Source organism: Neofelis nebulosa, chromosome 6 (genome assembly GCF_028018385.1).
Source record: "Neofelis nebulosa isolate mNeoNeb1 chromosome 6, mNeoNeb1.pri, whole genome shotgun sequence".
In the NCBI taxonomy this organism is placed as follows: Eukaryota; Metazoa; Chordata; class Mammalia; order Carnivora; family Felidae; genus Neofelis; species Neofelis nebulosa.
In genome coordinates, this window is record NC_080787.1 from 102,155,784 (window position 1) to 102,174,592 (window position 18,809).

The 18,809-nt window shown below is 38.9% G+C and overlaps 1 protein-coding gene across 6 annotated transcripts in view; it reads left to right on the forward strand.

Annotated features, from left to right (window-relative positions):
* The window catches only part of LOC131514658 (uncharacterized), a 180,199-nt gene that overhangs the window by 79,269 nt on the left and 82,121 nt on the right, over window positions 1–18,809 (forward strand). For all 6 annotated transcript variants that reach the window (XM_058734897.1, XM_058734895.1, XM_058734898.1 and 3 more), the window contains 8 exons: window positions 161–282; window positions 2,303–2,531; window positions 5,952–6,154; window positions 8,432–8,587; window positions 10,726–10,819; window positions 11,515–11,652; window positions 17,435–17,592; window positions 18,663–18,774. In XM_058734897.1, coding sequence (XP_058590880.1) covers window positions 161–282; window positions 2,303–2,531; window positions 5,952–6,154; window positions 8,432–8,587; window positions 10,726–10,819; window positions 11,515–11,652; window positions 17,435–17,592; window positions 18,663–18,774 — 1,212 coding nt within the window. The remainder of the gene's footprint in view (window positions 1–160; window positions 283–2,302; window positions 2,532–5,951; window positions 6,155–8,431; window positions 8,588–10,725; window positions 10,820–11,514; window positions 11,653–17,434; window positions 17,593–18,662; window positions 18,775–18,809) is intronic.

Genomic DNA, 18,809 nt, shown 5'->3' on the forward strand with positions numbered 1-18,809 from the left:
GTCTTCGTGTGAATGGATCCTCAAAACCACGTCTGGGTGAAAATCAGTCAAATAATGAAGGGACGCAAAGGACTGCTGTTCTTCTCATGCCAGGGCTCATAATTCACACCCATGGGAAAGTTTAACTTTTCTAATTTTAACTTTTATGTTACATTTCTAGATAGAGCGCCAGCGGGAGTATGTCCAGAGGCTTTGGCAAAGAGGCCATCCAGATGATAGCAGTAACTTTGGACTTCCCCTTAACATAATTTGCAAACAACTTATTTCCATCAACAATAGCTGGTATGGTGCTATTGTCTTTAGACATTTTACATTTAATCTTTTAGATAAGTTAAAGGGTATGATGGTAAGTCTAAATACTATTCTATAAAGTACCTTTCAAGTATCTGGGGAGATGAGACAAGTAGATATAAAAGCCACAGAAGAGGGATTTTCTTGCATACTCAATATCCATTTGCTTTGTAAGTAATAAAGAATAGGAGGCTAGAATTTAAAAGTTAAAACACTGGGTACAGAATCTTTATTCTCATGAGAAGCTCTATAAGAAAGAAAGAAGTTGCTCTTAAAAATGCTATCAGAGGACTTATTCAGAGGTGCCACACAAGCGGACATGCATGAAACTTGGGTGTGCTTAAAAGTTTCTCAAAAAGGAATTTCTTTACTCTAGTAAGTGTCACCATTTCTGCAAACTCGCCTTGTGATCCTCTACCCCTTTAAGGAGCAAACTAAATTTCCTAAGATCACTCAGAGAAGGTATACCCCCATGACATGTATGCAGCTTGAGCCACCCCCTCCCCGCCATTCCTTCCTTGCCTTTGAGAGTGGTAAGGGAATCAGGAAGTGGGTGGCAAGCCCCAAGTTGGTCTGTATGGCCCATGATCACAATCTCTATTGCCTTCAAATGGGTGGAGAAATCATCCAGCTCCTTTCAACATGTCACAAATATCTGCTGAGCCACCTACAAGTACCAGGCGCTGCGCAAGGAGGTGAGGACACAGTTGTGAACAATAGAGGCATGGCCCTGTGCTCCCATCAAGCGCACAGGTCAGCAGTACAGGCGCACTTTCACTAGGATATGGCCACAATGGGCTATGGTATCTTCTTGGGGAGTAGCAGGATGCCATGGGATTTCGTAGCTTAGATTCTTTTTTTTTAATTGTTTATTCCTTTTTTGAGAGAGGGAGAGGCACAGATCATGAGTAGGGGAGGGGCAGAGAGAGGGAGACACAAAATCTGAAGCAGGCTCCAGGCTCTGAACTGTCAGCCCAATGCGGGGCTCGAATTCATGAACCGTGAGATCATGACCTGAGCTGAAGTCAGACACTTAACCGACTGAGCCACCCTGGTGTCCCTCATAGCTTAGATTCTAACCTTATCCCTTGAGAAAGAGCCCTGGGAGTTCCAGGCACAAGACTGCATTTTCTCCACAGACCTTTCTAAGGACTGATTTCTTCTCTGTCATAAGATTGAGACATCAGCTGTCTGTGTGCGGCTTGCTATGGCAAGAATCTACTGTTGAGGAAATGGTTCTTGGCGGAACATGCTAGGACTGTATGGATACCAAGACCTGTCAGAACAGTCTCAAAAGCAAATGTTATTTGCTTGATGAAATTCCTTTCCAGCCCTAGGGTTGTAATTTTTAAGATCTGGAACTAAGAGGAATCCCATTTGCATAGATTTAAGAAGTATTTATGTTCTTTAGTTCTATGTAGGTATAGAAAGGCCCTTGACTTGTGCTGTATCCTCTATTTTCAAAGGAATACCCACAGACAAGCACTTTGTTATTTCTGGCTTCATCCATTTATAAAATAGAACATTCTTATGGCAAACGTGAATGATTCTAGCAGTTGTGTACAGAATTTAAAATGTGTCTTTGTTCATTAACATTTTCAGGGAAAAGGATAAAGACTCAGGTAGAAAAATAGAAAGCAATTATGGAAATTATTTATTTAATATTTAGTCACTGATAAGTTATTTTGTTTTCAGATATTTGACTAAATGTTGATTACTAGAATGTTTATAGGTTTCCCGTATACAGTTTAAGAATCAGATTGGGCTTTTAGAATAAATTCTTATGGCTCCCAATTTTAAAAGGGTTCACATTAAAGCAAAGAGCATGTTGCATAATCTGGTGGCTTCCCTGGATGGCCTCTGAGGCCCCTTTAAGCTTCCAATTTTTTATAATGTCCTGGATTAAAACAGCTATTTTATTGGTCTTAAAAAATGTAAAATTCAAATGTCTTTTGAAACAGATCAAGTTCTTCACTGTGTAAAATTGTCATTGATCCATCCTCTTTTCAAGCCCGTCTTTGAAAAACACGTATCTGCTGGAGTTCCACCCTTCCCTGGGCCTGGCATCGCTCATCCCCCGATCTCTTGATCACCTTCTCCAGGAGGCCCGTCACACCTGCAGACCCACATCAGCCAGCAGCCTCACCTTGCTGGAGAGACGCGTGCTGCGGCTGGCCCTGGATATGTGGCTCACACCGGCCCAGCCTGAGTCCTGGTACAGCCCACGTCTCCACAAAGATGTAGGTTCTCCGAAAGGGGAGATGCGGGAGCTCCTTGGCCAAGGGAATGTTTCCAGGCAGATGTTACTACTTAACTTTGTTTTTCTGTTTGGCTCTATTCCTCCCCTATTTGGCCAGAGACAGATCATAGTGCTGGGCTTTGCCAACATTTTTATGTAATGGTTTTTTCATTTTCGGTCAAAGTTTCTATTTTATCAAAATACTGCTACAGTTAGAAGGGAGATATACATACGTATGTGGGAGATGTTTTCTGGCTTATTTATATTTCAACAATACACATTTTTAATTTAAAAGCTATGTATTTTATTTGCACTAAAGCTCTTCCTGAAATTCCCTCTTTTTGTCCTGACCTGAGATCTGGTATGAGAGAGAGAGTGGCTGAGTGAGGAGACAGGGACCTGGACTCAAGTTCCGCCCTGCCATTAACTTGCTGTGTGACTCTGAGAAAGTCTTTGAGCCTCCCTGAGCTTCTTTTTCCTATTTTGTAACCTTATGTTTGTGTATTTGAGGGGAGGGAGATGGAAGTGAGCCTGATGATCTCTAAAGCCCCTTTCAGCTTAGAACTCTATGGTTCAAACTATGGCCTAATGATTTACATAGTATTTGTAGTTAGATTTTAATTCTCTTCTTTTTCTGTTAAGGCCAGCACAGTGGAGCCTATATTTCCAATCTGACCTTACTCTGTGTGGGTACATGGTGTATGATGAAGGAACTTTCAGCTACCAAAAATCTCTCTTCCATGCATCTGCCTTGACCTCCTATTCCCTCCTAAACTAAAATTTTATTTTATTTTAATTCATTTTAAATCGATCAAAATAATGTAATACAGAATTTTAGCAAATGAAAAAAGCAAATGAAAAAAATTACCCTAAATATAATCACTCAAATGCATTCATAATACTTTTCTGAATTCAAGCATTCTTCATATGTGTATTTTACATAGTTATAATCACATCCTTCATACACTGCTTTTCATACACTTAATACACTGTTTTTCTCAGTTAACATTGTATTATATGTTTTTCCATTTTGCTAACTAGTCTTTAAACTCACCTTTATGGTTATAATTCCCTTAAAGGATGATCATAACTTTTCCACCTCTTTCCTTATTGTTGGACATTCAAGTAATTTCTAATTTTTCATTGGTATTAAAATTGTTATAATGTATGTTTCCATACTTACAGATTCTTCTATATTTTAAATCAGTTCCTTTGATAGATTCTTAGGAGTGGAATTACTGAAACAAAATTTAAGTCTTTGGATGCAAGTTGGCAGATTGCTTCTCAAAAGAGTTGGGAAAATTATAATGCCACCAACAATTTGTAAGAGTACTAATTCTGCCACACTGTACAGTATTAGGTATAAGCATATGTCTGTGTGTGTGTGTGTGTGTGTGTGTGTGTGTGTGTATATATATATATATATATATATATATACACATATATATATAAATTATATATATATGTATATGCATATATTTATATATAAAGCATATATACAGACATATGCTTTATATATATGTATAAAACAGGTGGCATTGCCTTGTTAATTTGCATTTCCTTGGTATTTGTTGAGACTAAATATCCTTCCAAATGTCTTGTTACAAGTTGTATTTTTTTGTGAATCTTCTGTCTTTCCTTTTATTTATCTCTTAGAATCCTAATGTCATTCGTATTCACTTCCATGAGCTCTCTTCAATAAAAATTTTAACCCTTTGTCCATGATATTTTCTGCAAATATTTCTCCCAATTTATCTTTTTCTGTTTTATTTTCATAGAGTTAAATCTGTTGATCTTTTCCTTTGTGATTTCTTTTATCTTCCTAAGTCCAGAAAGCAAATCATCTTCCACATGTTTTATATTTGTCTTACTTTATTCTAATCTCTTAAGTCTTTATTTTATTTTAAAAATATTTAAGTTCTTTAGTATTCCACCTGGAGGGAGAGAGAAAGAGAGAGAGATGGGTATGAAGATGGCTCAAAATTGAATTTTTCCTGGGGCACTTGGGTGGCTCAGTCAGTCAAGCATCCAACTTCGGCTCAGGTCATGATCTTGTGATTCGTGAGTTCAAGCCCTGCTTTGGGCTCTGTGCTGACAGCTCAGAACCCGGAGCCTGCTTCAGAGTCTATGTCTCCCTCTCTCTCTGCCCCTCCCCTGCTTGCTCGCTCTGTCTCTCAAAAATAAATAAATACTTAAAAAATTTGAATTTTCCCCAAAATTACCAGTCATGTATCTACTACCATTTACTGCAGATTCTTTTCACATTGTATTATGTTACCAGATTTTTTTAATGTATTTTAAATTCTCTTATAACTCACAGTGAGTATTTGAGATACCTCCCTAATTTCCCATTGATGCCACATGCAGTTTTAATTATTCTTACTTTTGAAATGTGTTCAAATTTGGATCTAGAAATGGTAAATACTCAGATCAATCTTTTGTATTAGGCCAAAAAATGGGGGAGACATTGTCCTTAGAAATTAGTTTCTAATAGGAATTAGTTTAATAAAAAATTTTTATCACTTTGGAAGACTTCAAGATTCTAGAAATTGCATCTTCAAGTAGAAAAGGCCTTTGGTGGATCAGTGGACAGATAAGGGAATCTGTGATAGCAAAGGCAGATAAGGGAGATAAGGCAGAAAAGGTAGATAAAGGAGCCAAGCCAGGAAAGGCAGATTTGGGGGTCCCCAAACTGGGTCCTTGCTGGGAATGGTATACGAGGGTGTAGCAACGATGTCAGAGCAGAGGAGCCCCCCATGGCAGGAGGGCTGTAAAGAGCAAGGAGGTTATTTCAAAAATTGCCCGGAACATGTAAAGGCAGTTTAGCATACTATAAAACTACTGGACTAGAGTTAGGAAGTGTAAGTTCATTCTTGGTACTGCTGTGTGACCTTGGAAAGTTTCAGTGTTGCTTCAGATTTCTCACTAATGAAATGGAAATGATGGTATCTGTGACTCCTCTACTTCATGGGGATCTTGAGTTCATGTACACGAAAACACTTTGAAATTTTGAAATTGCACTTAGAAGAGTTTATAGGAAATTATTCTTATTATTGGCTTCTAAAATACTTGGAAAAGATCAGATTCCTACTTCTATTCTTTATTTTGGCTTAAAATATTTATAATAATGATAACAGCAAATACTATGTACCAGGCACTTTTGTATATATTAACTCAATGAACTCTCTCAATAACCTATTTAGGTAATTATTGTCTACTTGTTACTCTTAGGTATTGTTATTATTCTTATCCATCCTTTACAGATGAGGAAACCGAGAAATAGCAAAATTTTGTAGCTTCTAAGTGGCAGAGCAAGGACTTGAGTCCAGGAAATCTGGATTCAGAGTCTGTGCCACTGAGAGTGTTTTTTCTTAATATATGAAATTTCTCTTTTTATACTTTAAAAAGTATTTTCTTTCAGCTGTTTTCAGCTAAAGTAATGGGGGATCCGTTTCTCATGGAGGAGATAGGTCTACTTGCACTCAAGTCCGCAGCAGACGAAAGACAGAACCAAAGCCAAGATTCTCACATGCTGCTCCTGGAGACATTTTCCAAACTTCTGGAACTCGTGACCCTCCGCCACCGGCTGATAGAAATGAGTCTGGAGAGTGTACACTTAGCTCGGTCAGTAGGGGGACTGAGGATCCAGATGGGGGAGAACAGACCATAGGTGTCCCTGCCTACAAGCCTTGCTCCCTCTGTACCCCAGAGCAGTCAAAGCAAGCTTTCTAAATGGCTGAAATGACCCCCTTCCCCACTTTTTCATTCTCCACCCAGGCCTCCCCCTCATGTCTCTCTGACCACTCAGCTAGGCTAGGCCCTCCTCCTAGGACCTGGGCTTCCTCTCTATTCAGCACATTGCCTTTCAGTTAGATGCTTAATACTGGTTTATCAGTTTTCCTGCTAGTGTAAGCTCCTGATTGCAAAAGCACTGTCCATGTCGGTTTCCATGGTGTCCCATCACCTGGTATGAGGCCTGACTTACACTCAACAAATATTTACTGGATTTGCTCTTAACTATGATGAAGCTGAATAGCAGATCAGAAGCAATAGAAGGATTAGAGAAAGGAGAGGGATGAGTTAGTGACAGTATCCAGGCCTTACAGAGGTTTGGAAGGTTAAGCAGGTTGGGGGCAGGGGTGGAAAGAGAGAGAGATAAATGAGTTAGGTTTTAGGTATGAGTGTGAAGTGATGCAAAGACATCCAAGTGGACATGTTCCATAAGCAGGAAAAATATGGAGTTAAAGGGTTTGTTGCAAACATGTATGAGTTCCCTTGTGTTCTAGTCCCCCACGAGAGTCCCTATATACCTGAAGAGTGAAATCATCTACCACAAACCATTACCAAGGGCCTGCTATGGCCAGGGTCTGTGCTGGGGACTTTATGGTACTCATTCATTTAATTTACAGAATATTCTTAATAAGTAGCTTACTAATATTTTACCAGCAAGGAAGTGGAGGCTCAGAAAGGTAAGCTATTGGCCTAAGATCACATACCTAGAAAGTAGTAGAAACAGAATTCGAACCATGAGTCAAGATATTTATTAACCTTTATGATAGTACCTCCTCATAATCTTTGATCCTTGATCTCAGGGATCTCACAATTTAAAAGTTACTTCTACTATAGTTTAATATGCTATTTTAGTCATATAACCAAAATACTATGGGAACTCAGAAAATGGAGTGTTTCATTCTTTGTAAGTGGGTCAAGGAAAGCTTCATAACAGAGGCACTATTGAGGAACAAACTGTGTCCTCTGGCAGGTTCATATGTTCAAGTCCTCAGTCCCAATACATCAGATTGTGACCTCATTTGGAGGTAGGGTCTTTACAGAGGGAATCAAGTTAAAATGAAATTATTAGAGTGGGCCCTCATCCAATATGACTGGTATTTCTTATAAGAGGAGAAGACTTGGACACAGACACACACAGAGAAGGAAGATGATGTGAAGACACAAGCAGAATGTGGCCATCTATAAACTAAGGAGAAAGGCCTGGAACAGATCCTTCCCTCATGGCCCCCAGAAGGAACCAACCCTGCTAATACCTTGATCTCAGACTTCCAACCTCCAGAACTGAGAGACAAATTTCTGTCTATAGTACTTTGGTACATCAACCTAGCAAATTAATGTAGGTGCCATTTGAGTTCAGCCTTAATGCACCAATTTCTGAAAATGGAGAAATGTGTGAGGATGTGGGTGAGAGAGGAGTGGAAGACATTCTAGACTCTTAAGGCTGAAATGCCAGAGGTGCATCTGAATGGAGCCTTGCTGCAAGCCATGTAAATGTGGGAGTAGAGCTCAGAGTTGGGATAGGACAGAGGTACAGTCATAGGCTCTTATACTAGGGGGCTATCATTAGGCCATGTGGTTGGAAGACAAACTCCCCAAGAAGGGGACAGAGAAGAGGAGAAGAGGACCGGGTTTGGAACCCCAGGAAATACTAGAATTTGAAAATGAAGAGGAAGAGAAGCCAGTGAAGACTGAGAGATAGTGGTCATGAGGTGGGAGCATGGAGATCCTGGATCCAAAGGAACAAAGATGTTCCTTGAGGAGAGGACAAAGACCAGCTGTGAAGTGTTCTGAGAGAAAATAGTGAACCTTGTATTGAAAGCAGTATTGGTGACCTCATGAGGGCTCTGAGGATAGAAGCCAGCAGGAAATGAAAGTTGAGGAAGTGTCCAAGCACATCTCCTCCTACTTTAACTGCTATTTTTAACTGCCATAGTGTAGAGTAGACACAAGACCTTTGTGACTCATTGACTTCATTCCGGACTTGGCTTACTATTGTTTTGACTTTTGCTTTTGTGCTTATTCAGATTTTGTGGGTTTTCTTACCACGTACTTTCCTTCTAGTGGAAAATAATAGCAAATGCTCTTGGCTCTTTATCCTCCCCCCTTTAGTCTCTATAAGGAACTGGCATGGGAGATGGGTTTTGAAGAGTACCATTTGTATCTGAGGCCTGTTCATTTTGAACTTGCATCACACAAGGACAAAGTGGACCATCCACCTCCTGTTTTTATCACCTCTCTGCTGGAGGACAGTGATCGAGTGGACAGGTGAGCCTTGAGAAGGTCCAAGTAAAAATAATGTAATGGTAGAATGAATGGCCAGTGAAAAATAATTTCTACCACCACTGGACTCACAAATGCAATTGTATTTCTAAATCCCCCCTCTTATATTCTATCTACTATGATGCCATTCTTTTTTCCTTTTTCTTTCTTTCCTTTTTTAATAAGGCAGGGGAAGAACTCAATGAAGGGGGATAATTGAATTTAAAAACAGCAAGTAATGGAAGAATGTGATCAGGGAACTCAAATGAGATAAGATCACAGACTTAGCAGCACAGGTTGACTGTGTTGCTTCTAGGTAGAAAGGGGTGTGAGAGTTTGTCTCATGGGGCAAGAACCATGGATCAGAAGTCCAGATCCCTTCTCTCACTTTCCCTGGGACCAGGAAGAAGTCAGTTAAATTTTTTGAACAGCTTTTTCCTTGAAACTCTAACACAATGTACAAATCTAACATGTATGGCAGTATCTCAGTCAGATTCTTTTGTTGACCAGCAACAGAAGTGGACTCAAACCCTTGAAACTTCTTCATGCCCCATATGTTCAGCCCATTGCCAGAAAGAGAACACTCTTACTAGTAACAGATCATGAGTCTATAAGTCGGGGAGAGGAATCTTTTTCTTCCATGCAGGATCAGCCTTTGATATGTGCTGAGGAGAAACGTCTGTCTCCCTCTTCTTTCCTTCTTTTCTAGTCTGCCCTTCCCCTGAGGGTCCTTTCTTTCTATCCCTGGAGATTCATGGTACTGGCCCCACCCCCAGGAAAGCAAAGTTGATTCCAAGGAGGAAAAGTCACCTTTGTTTTGCTAGTGTGGATCACTTGTCAAAATTTAACTTTGATGTGTTGATATGTTAAAGGTCTCCTCTTCTCCAAAGAGACCTTGGGCTGGGTTAGGATGACAGAATATGGTATCCCAGAATTTCTCAACCTTGGCATTATTGAAACTCGAGGCTGGATAACTCTTGTAGGGGGCTGTCCTGTGTATCAGAGGTAGTTTATCAGCATCCCTGACCTACCAGATGCCAGTAGTACCCCTTCTCCCCTTTTATAACAACCAAAAATGTCTCCAGACATTGCCAAATGTCCCCTGGAGGCAAAATATTTCTTGCTCTATCCTGTCATGCTAGCTAAAAAAAAAACAATTTGTCATAAGTATGTAGAAATGTCTCACAGAAACTGAAGGCAGGAAGTGTGAGCAGGCCTCAGGTGAGGCTGGATCTCCAACCTTGAGCCAAGTTATTCTCTGGGTCTTTACGGGCCTCCTGCAGGAGCTGGTATTTTACACTGATGTAAAATAGGGCATATTTTTGTTCAAGTGGAATCAACCAATCACCAGAAAGTGCCCAAATGATCTGTGGCCTGGCCAAGCTGTGACTGGTTCTCGCAACAATGACCCAAAGATCTTGCAAGATCTGAGGAGCCTTCTGAATTAGCAGGGGAAGGTTTACGCACCCAAGGATCTTGTCTCTTGAGTTTGCATTTATTTTATGTATGTTAACTTCTTAGAGTTGCCACTTTGGAGTACTGTTATAACAACATATATCAAACATGAGCATAGTGACTTACATTTTAAAAAGCACATTTGTTCATATTATCCCACTTAATATTTGCCATAACCCTATGAGATAGGTGATATCTCCATTTACAGATGAAGAAACTAAGATTCATAGGTATTAAATTACTCAACAAAGCGTCATAGGTATGGACAAAGGACCATATCCCAAGGCATAAACATGGTTGCAAAGAACATTTAGATGATTGTTGGGGCAATGGAAGAGAGCAAGAACTGGAAAGCCTTTAGGGAGTGGAGGAAAGGGTTCAAGTCAGTGAAGAGGCTGAGGACATGAGGTCGAAGGTAAGAACAGAAACAGGATAAAACAGTGGAATGGGGATCAACAGAAAAGAGTTTGGAGTAGGTGGTCACCACAATGAAACTGAAAGGAGATCAAGTCCAGTAAGGACTGAAAAGACCTCTGAGCCCTTCGGTCTTTGGGCAGAAATATCAAGTCTTGTATAACATCTGCACTTGGATAACCTAGAACTGATCACATGCCACGCGGTCCCATCAGAATGGGCATCTCTTCACTAAAACATGGTACATCAAGACAATGTCATGTTTCTTCTTGCAGATATTCTCCTACTACTCTTATGTTAGCCATCTCTGAGGTGGATGATAACCAGGTTGGCAAGTTTAGCTTTTATACGAAGGAAGCCATCCTTAAGGTAAATTATTGTTTTTAAAGAAACTAAAGTTAAACAATTTGCTCATGTATTTCTTTAAAGAATATAATATTTAATTTATATAAGTTCAGCTCCCCTGTGTAAGAAAAGCTTCTAGCCTTACCTTATTTGATGTGCACATTGGCCTGGTTTAAACCATAGAGACTGCAACACCCCATGCAATAACCACTGCTAGCTATCTTAAAGAAGCACATGTAGTGAACCATCTTTGTACCAAATTTTTAAAATATGTACATGTTATTGGAGATTTTATTTGATCTTCTTGAACTTGGTGCTGTTTTTCCCCCTTCCATTTAGATGGATTTCTTTGCTTCTGTGTGAGTATGTATAGGTTTGTATTTGCATGTGTGTGTTTTAAACATTAATCTAATTTTGGCAGTTTTAAAAGTTTGCCACTGAGCACATGTTTGCTAGTTCATCAGAACCTACTCATCCTTTTCTGACCCAAAACCTGATGGTGTCCAGCTATAGAGCAAATCAGGCCTGCAGGCTGCCTTCATGGGATGAAATGGTGCTTAGAGAGAGGTTCAGTCCCATGTCTGAGGAACAAGGATCTCAGCACATCCGTCAGTTGGATTCATATGTTTACATGTTAAATAAGGGTTGATCTCAAACCCTCAACTTCACCTCTTGCTTTATGACAGAAATTCCTAATATTTCACATTTTCTTCCTTTAGCTCTTATTCCATTCAGGAGTGGAAAACATGCAAGTGACCCTTGCATGCCAAGCTGCTCAGAAAAATGCTTTGATGGTGGCTGTCCAACAGGCATCCTTCTATCACACGTCCCGATGGGGCTGTTCTGCTGATGTGAAGGTCAGCTTGTAAGATAGAGAAACCTGAGGCATGCTACTATATGCCAGCTAATGCTAGGATACCCCTTCCATTCCTTCTATCTTTTAGCCTGTCCCCTTCTCTCTTCCCTTCTTTTCTTCCTCCCCTTCTCCCCTTCCCTCCTTCTCTTTCTTCCTTCTTCCCCTTCTTGTCTATCTTTTTATCTTCTCTCCTTCCCTCTTTCCCTTCTTTCCTTTTTTTCCTAATGTGAGTCAACACATGACCAAATCTTTACAGGGTCTCTTAATTTCTCGTGATTTGCTAACAGTTTTTCTCTTTGTATGTAACTCTGTAACATTGACTAGTTAGAATCATCCAACAGAAAATATTGTACTTCTACTCCTACCCTTTGTAGAGATATGATTTTATTTGTTTTCTGTTTTATTCTTCCTGCATTTCTTTTTGTAAAAGTCAACAGAGACATTTGTCCCTTCTTTTTCTACAAAAGGTAACAAACAATGCATACCCCCTTTCCCCCCTCCCCAGATTTCATAGGTTGTTTTTGAGATATAATTCACATAACATAAAATTTACTCCTTTAAAGTATGTAATTCACAAGATCATGCAACCATCACCACTATCTAATTCCAGAACATTTTCATCATTTTCAAAGGAAATCCTATACCCATTAGCAGTCAGTGCCCATGCCCCCCTGTTACCTCAGCCCCTAACAAACAGTAATCTACTTTCTGGCTTATAGATTTGCCTTTTCTGGACACTTCATATAAATGGAATCATTCAACGTATGGACTTTTATATCTGGATTTTTTCACTTAGCATGTTTTCAAGTTTCATCCATGTTGTAGCGTGTATCAGTACTTCATTCCTTTTTACTGATGAATACTTCAGTATATGGATATACCACATTTTGTTTATTCATTCTTCAGTTGACAGACACTGGGTTGTTTTTACTTTTTGGCTATTATAAATAATGCTGCTATGAACATCCATGTGCAGGTTTTTCAAGGACATACGTTTGGAGTTTTACTAGCACTTGTTATTGTCTCTTTTTTATTTTTGCCATCCTATTAGGAGTGACCTGGTATCTTGTTGTGGTTTTGATGTGCATTTCTCTAAATAGTAATGACACTGAACATCTTTTCATGTGCATATTGGCACATAAGAGAAATTTCTACTCAAATTCCCTGCCCTTTATGTCAAATGGAATTTGTCTTTTTATTATTGAGTTGTGAGAGTTATTTATATATTCTGAATACAAGTCCCTCGTCAGGTATATGATTTGCAAATATTTTCTCCCATTCTGAGGGTCATCTCACTTTCTTGATGGTATCCTTTGAAACAGAAGCTGTTCATTTCGATGAATCCAATTCACCTATTCTTTCTTTTGCCACTCATTCTTTTGGTATCAGATTTAGGAAACCACTGCTTAATCCAAAGTCACAAAGATCTACTCCTCTGTTTTCTTTTTTTTTTTTTTAATTTTTTTTAACGTTTATTTATTTTTGAGACAGAGAGAGACAGAGCATGAATGGGGGAGGGTCAGAGAGAGGGAGACACAGAATCTGAAACAGGCTCCGGGCTCTGAGCTGTCAGCACAGGGGCCCGATGCGGGGCTCGAACTCACGGACCGCAAGATCGTGACCCGAGCCGAAGTCGGCGCTCAACCAACTGAGCCACCCAGGCGCCCCTTTTTTTTTTTTTTTAATTTTTTTTAACGTTTATTTATTTTTGAGACAGAGAGAGACAGAGCATGAATGGGGGAGGGTCAGAGAGAGGGAGACACAGAATCTGAAACATACTCCTCTGTTTTCTTGAGTGTTTTGTAGTTTTAGCTCTTGCATTTAGCTCTTGCATGTAACCATTTATGGTTGATTTTTGTATGCCATATGAGGAAAGGGTCTAACTTCATTCTTTCGCATGTGGTGTGCTGTCCCAGCACCATTTGTTGAAAAAACTGATCTTTCCCCCATTGAATTGTCTTGACACCTTTGTCAAAAATGAATTGGCTTGAAACATAACAGTGTATTTCTGGACCCTGAATTCTATTCCATTATACTATATGTCTATTTTTATGTTAGTGCCACTGTTGTTTTGGTTACTGTAGAGTTGTGTTAATTTTTGAAATTGAGAAGTATGAGTTCTCTAACTTTGTTCTTTTTCAAGATCACTTTGGCTATTTTGAGTCCCTTGAATTTTCATATGGATTTTAGGATCAGCTTGTCAGTTTCTGTATACACACACACACACACACACACACACACACAGCACCATTTGAGATTTTGACAGGGAGTGCATTGAATCTGTAGATCAGTTTGGTTGGATACTATTGCCATCTTAACAATATTAAGTCTTCTGTTCCATGAACATGGATGTCTTTCTATTTGTTTAGGGTTTTTTTGTTAATTTTTTTCAACAGTATTTTGTTGTTTTTAGTGTATAAGTTCTGTACTTCTTTTGTTAAATTAATTTCAAAATATCTCTCATTCTTTTTATTATATTGCTGGACTTGTTTTCTTAATTTCATTTTCAGAGTATTTATTACTAATGTATAGAAATACAATTGAGTTTTGAATATTGACCTTGTATCCTGCAAGCTTACTAAACTAGTTTATTAATTTTAATAGTTTACTTGTGTTTATGTATTACTTAGGATTTTTTATACACAAGATTATGTCATTTGCAAATAGAAATAATTTTACCTTTTCCTTTCTAATCTGGATGTCTTTTATTTCATTTGCTTGACTAATTGCCCTAGGTAGAACTTCCAGTACAAGGCTGAATAGAAATGGCAAGAGTGGGTATTATTATCTTATTCCTGATCTTAGGGAGAAAGCTTTCAATCTCTTACCATTAATTATGATGTTAGTTATGGTTTTTCCATAGATGCCTTTTTTAAGGTTGAGGCATTTCCCTCTATTCCTAATTTGTTGAATGATTTTATCATTAAGGTGTTTGGGATTTTATTTACATATATACTCCTTTGGATTTTGTTTTTTCACTTAACAATATATCCTGGGAATCACTCCAAATCAGTTCATAGGGATTTTTACCCATTTTTTTTTAAACAATAGTATAGTTCTCATGTGTATGTATATTCACCAGTAAAGTTAAATATAGTTTCAGGAAATCAACTTTCCAAATGTCCTTAAGCATTCTTTAAGTCTTATAGATTCTATATAGCTGCCCTAAATATACCATATTTATCCATTATCACATTTGTCAACTTCTATCTATTTCTACTCTTCATGTTAATAGGAGAGTACAAATTCATGAGTATGGCAAGAATACTCATTCCTTGCTTCTACTGCTAGATAATAATCCCCATAAAATTAAATACTGAAGTAGGAAATAAGGATAGAGTGAGTTATATTGATTTTTAAAAATTCAACCCCCAAAATCTTAATTCAGTACATCCTGTAAGTTAGGTTTATCAGATAATACTGAGGAACAATTCATGCTTTTAAGGAACTTCTAGACCAGTGTATATAAAGCTGACAGACTCACAAGGGGTTTAAGCTCAAGGTATAAAAGAGGTTCAACAAGCTATAGAAGAAATTTAAAGAAAAGAGAGGTCACATCTGGGGAACCAGGAAGGGCAGCCTAGAGAGGGGACATTTGGGAAAACCCAAAGGATGAGCTTTTTGACAGGCAGAGAGAACAGCTTCAGATAACACAGGCATGGAAACGAGAGGGCAGATGGGTACTAGATAAAAATGAGGAGCCCAGCTTGACCATCACGGGTGGTTTTCATACATAGTTGACATAGGAATTCTCTATTCAATTACTTTAATCTTATAAAGAATACCAGTATATAAAACAAATATAAGTGGAGTTATTCTTGTTGAAATGGAGATTGAGAGGATTATGAGTCACTCCTTAAGATCTATTCAAGAAGCAAATGTTGAAAGTCACTGGATAGGGCACGGGGCATGGGTGTAAAGACATTAGGGATATCTATATCAATATCGGTATCATTATAGGTATATGGATATATTTATATATGAATATATAGTAATATATGAATATATAGAGAAGTATGTGTGTGTGTATGTGTGTGTCTGCTTATATGCTTTCCTATCAGTGTGGGACAGAAAGACAGCTGATGGTATAATAAGAAGGAATAATGATGGAGACAATGAAAAGGAACAAGAGGAAATGAGGGAAGGGAGGAGGGAAGGAAAAAGACAGAGAGACAGGGAGGAAACAAAATTGTGCATTTCTACCAAAGCCAAAAGAGGGGAATGTTTCAAGAAAAATGAGTCACCAAATAAGATGTACAGATGGTAAATAAGCACAGAAAAAAAGTGCTCATCACCATTAGTTATCAGAAAAATGCAAATTAAAGCCTCAATGAGAAACTACTACACACCCATGAGAATGGTTAAAATTTAAAAGACAGGCTGTTTTGAATGTTGGCAGGGATGTGAAAGGTATGGAATTCACATACACTGCTGAGGGAAATGTAAAATGGTCAATCACTTTTAAAGACAGTTTGACAGTTTCTTAAAAAGTTAAACATACACTTACCATATGATCCAGCCATTCTACTCCTAGGTATTTACTCAAGAGAAATGGAAACCCATGTTCATACAAAAACATACACAGATGTTTATTTAAAATAGCCAAGAACTGGAAATAACCTAAATGTCCCTCATCAGGTGAATAGATGAACAAATTGTGGTACATCCATACAATGGAATACTACTCAGCAATACACACAACTGAATTATTGAGATACGCAACAATATGGGTGAAGCCATACAAAAAAAGAGTACATACTGCATGACTCCATTTACATAAAATTTAGGAAATGCATTCTAATCTATAGTTGCAGAAAGCAGAGAGCAGTGGTTGCTTGAGGAAGAGGGCTGGATGGGAGGGATGGTCATTATTTTGATTGCAGAGTTGGTTTCATAGTTGTATACATAGGCTAAAACTTTCTAATTGTACACTTCAAATATGTGCTGTTTATTAAATGTCGGTTATATGTCAATGAAACTATTGTTTTTAAAAGAAGAGGGGAAAAAAATAACAAGCTGAAAGTTGATAGAGTTAAATGTAGAGGGAAGAGCCAGAAGAGCAGGGATGAAGATGAGGTCATTTGACATCCTCAAAAGCTCATTGCCAACTGAGAGAGAAGTTCTAATGGGGCTGAAAGCAAGACTTGCTTGAAAGCAAGACTGTCCAGAGTTAAGGACTGAAAGGGTGATAGACGTATAGAAGCAGTGTGTGTTTATGTTTACTGCTCCTGCATCAGTCCACCTATGTTGCCACAACAAAATACCACAGAAAGTTTTTCTTCCACACCCTCCCTGCCCCTGCCCTTTATCATTACATTGTGCATGACAGCATATATAACCCACCTCCATTTGCTTATGCTGAACCACAATGAGTACCCTGCCTCAGTTTTTCAGACCTTGCAGCCATGAAATCTATCAGCAGTATTTCTTAACAGGCCACTCTACACAGAGCACTCCAACTAGCTAACTTGTAGAATGAAGAACTTTTTTCAGGGCAATTTAGACAACTGCACTTTATTCTGGAAAATAGTTACACTTACTCCCTCACCCTTAGATTGTACAAAATCTCTCTTCCCTTCCTTCTCTTACTCTCTCTTCTTCTCCCCTCGGTTTCCCTTCTCTTCTCTCCCTTCTACTCCAACCCGTCCCCACCCCACATACTCAAGCATTTACATGTGTTTGGGGTCAGTTGCGGCTGTGAGATAATTTCACAGCCAGTACTACAGAGTTTACAAATCCAACAAACGTAATAATTCCATTCTCTTCGGTTTAAAACATTTTAGGAAACAAGTTCAGATCTGAGAAATCATGGTGGAATGGGTCCAGCCAGAAAAAGAAATTCTGGAATTGTGAATGGCATAGAAAACTTGCGGTTAGCCCCAACTCCTAAAGTTCCAGACACTTTCACTCATCCTTCGGAAAGATTCCAGGCTACCAAAAGGTACTTCACTAGGGATTTGTTTAAAATAACAAAAGTGTTCTCTTTTAAATCAATTAATAACATAGTATTATGGTGTTGAAGGACGCCTAAGTTCCCAAAGTGACTAGCACGTGTTTAATTTTTAAGACCTTGTGATGAAGACCTTGTATGAACACTAAGTAGGCTCAACTTCTTCCAATATACAGTTTATGAAAGACAGTTATCAATGGTTCCTTACTTCAACCCCTTTTCTCCTCTCTTCTCCTTTTTCCTCCTTTCTCTTTGTCTTCCCTCTCTCTATATTTTTCAAATATAGACAGAACACAAGGATCTCGGCCTCTCCAAACTTTCCGTGTTTATCTTAAACTGAAAAACACAGAACTAACCTTACTATTCAAGGGTTTTACTATTGCTTAGAATGATATGGTGCTGCATTATCAGAAAGGCACAGCCTCTACAGAGAGATGGCTGTAAATCAGGGAAGTCCTATTATGTCTTGACCTCTTTTCACTAAGACAGAGAGAGATATTTGTATTTTATAATAAATATTCTGACTATTTCCAATGATAGTTTAATTCTGGAAGATTTTAAATGGAAAAAAATAATAAGCAAAACTGCTCTATTACCCAAGATGCCATTAATTTGACACGTGGCCAGAGTTCGAATAGAGTTCACAGTCCTAACATGTGGATCGAACATTTAAGACCAATATGTCTAGCCAAGAGGACCCTTGAGAGTCCTCTTCAGTCTAGGGACGCCTGCAGTAGAGGCCAGGAGGGCACAAAGGGACCTGGGTAGTACAAACACCGAGCCAGGCAATGAAGTTTGGAACAGAGGAGGGATTGCTGACACATGCTTCAGGCACATGGGAGCCCCAAGGAGGGTGGGGACACATCAGCATCCCCAGTGGCTATAACTGTAAACATTTGAAGAAGATGAACAGCATGGAGACAGAGCTACCAGCTCTTCTGTTGCAAGGCCCAGTATCATCCCCAGGTATACCTGTCCTCCAGCAAGCTGTTGAGTTGTCTTTTTATAATATGTCCACTTACTTGCTGCCTTGGGCTCAGATGTCTCTGTTCACTTGTCAGGGCGCCAGAGGCTTTTGTGTCTATTCAACTAGAAAAGGTGGGGCTGCGGGACATGATGCTGAACGCCTTCCTCCTCAGGAAACAAACGATGGCTGACAGAATGAAGAACCATGTGAGTTTAGTGAGAAGGACACATTAAATGAGTAT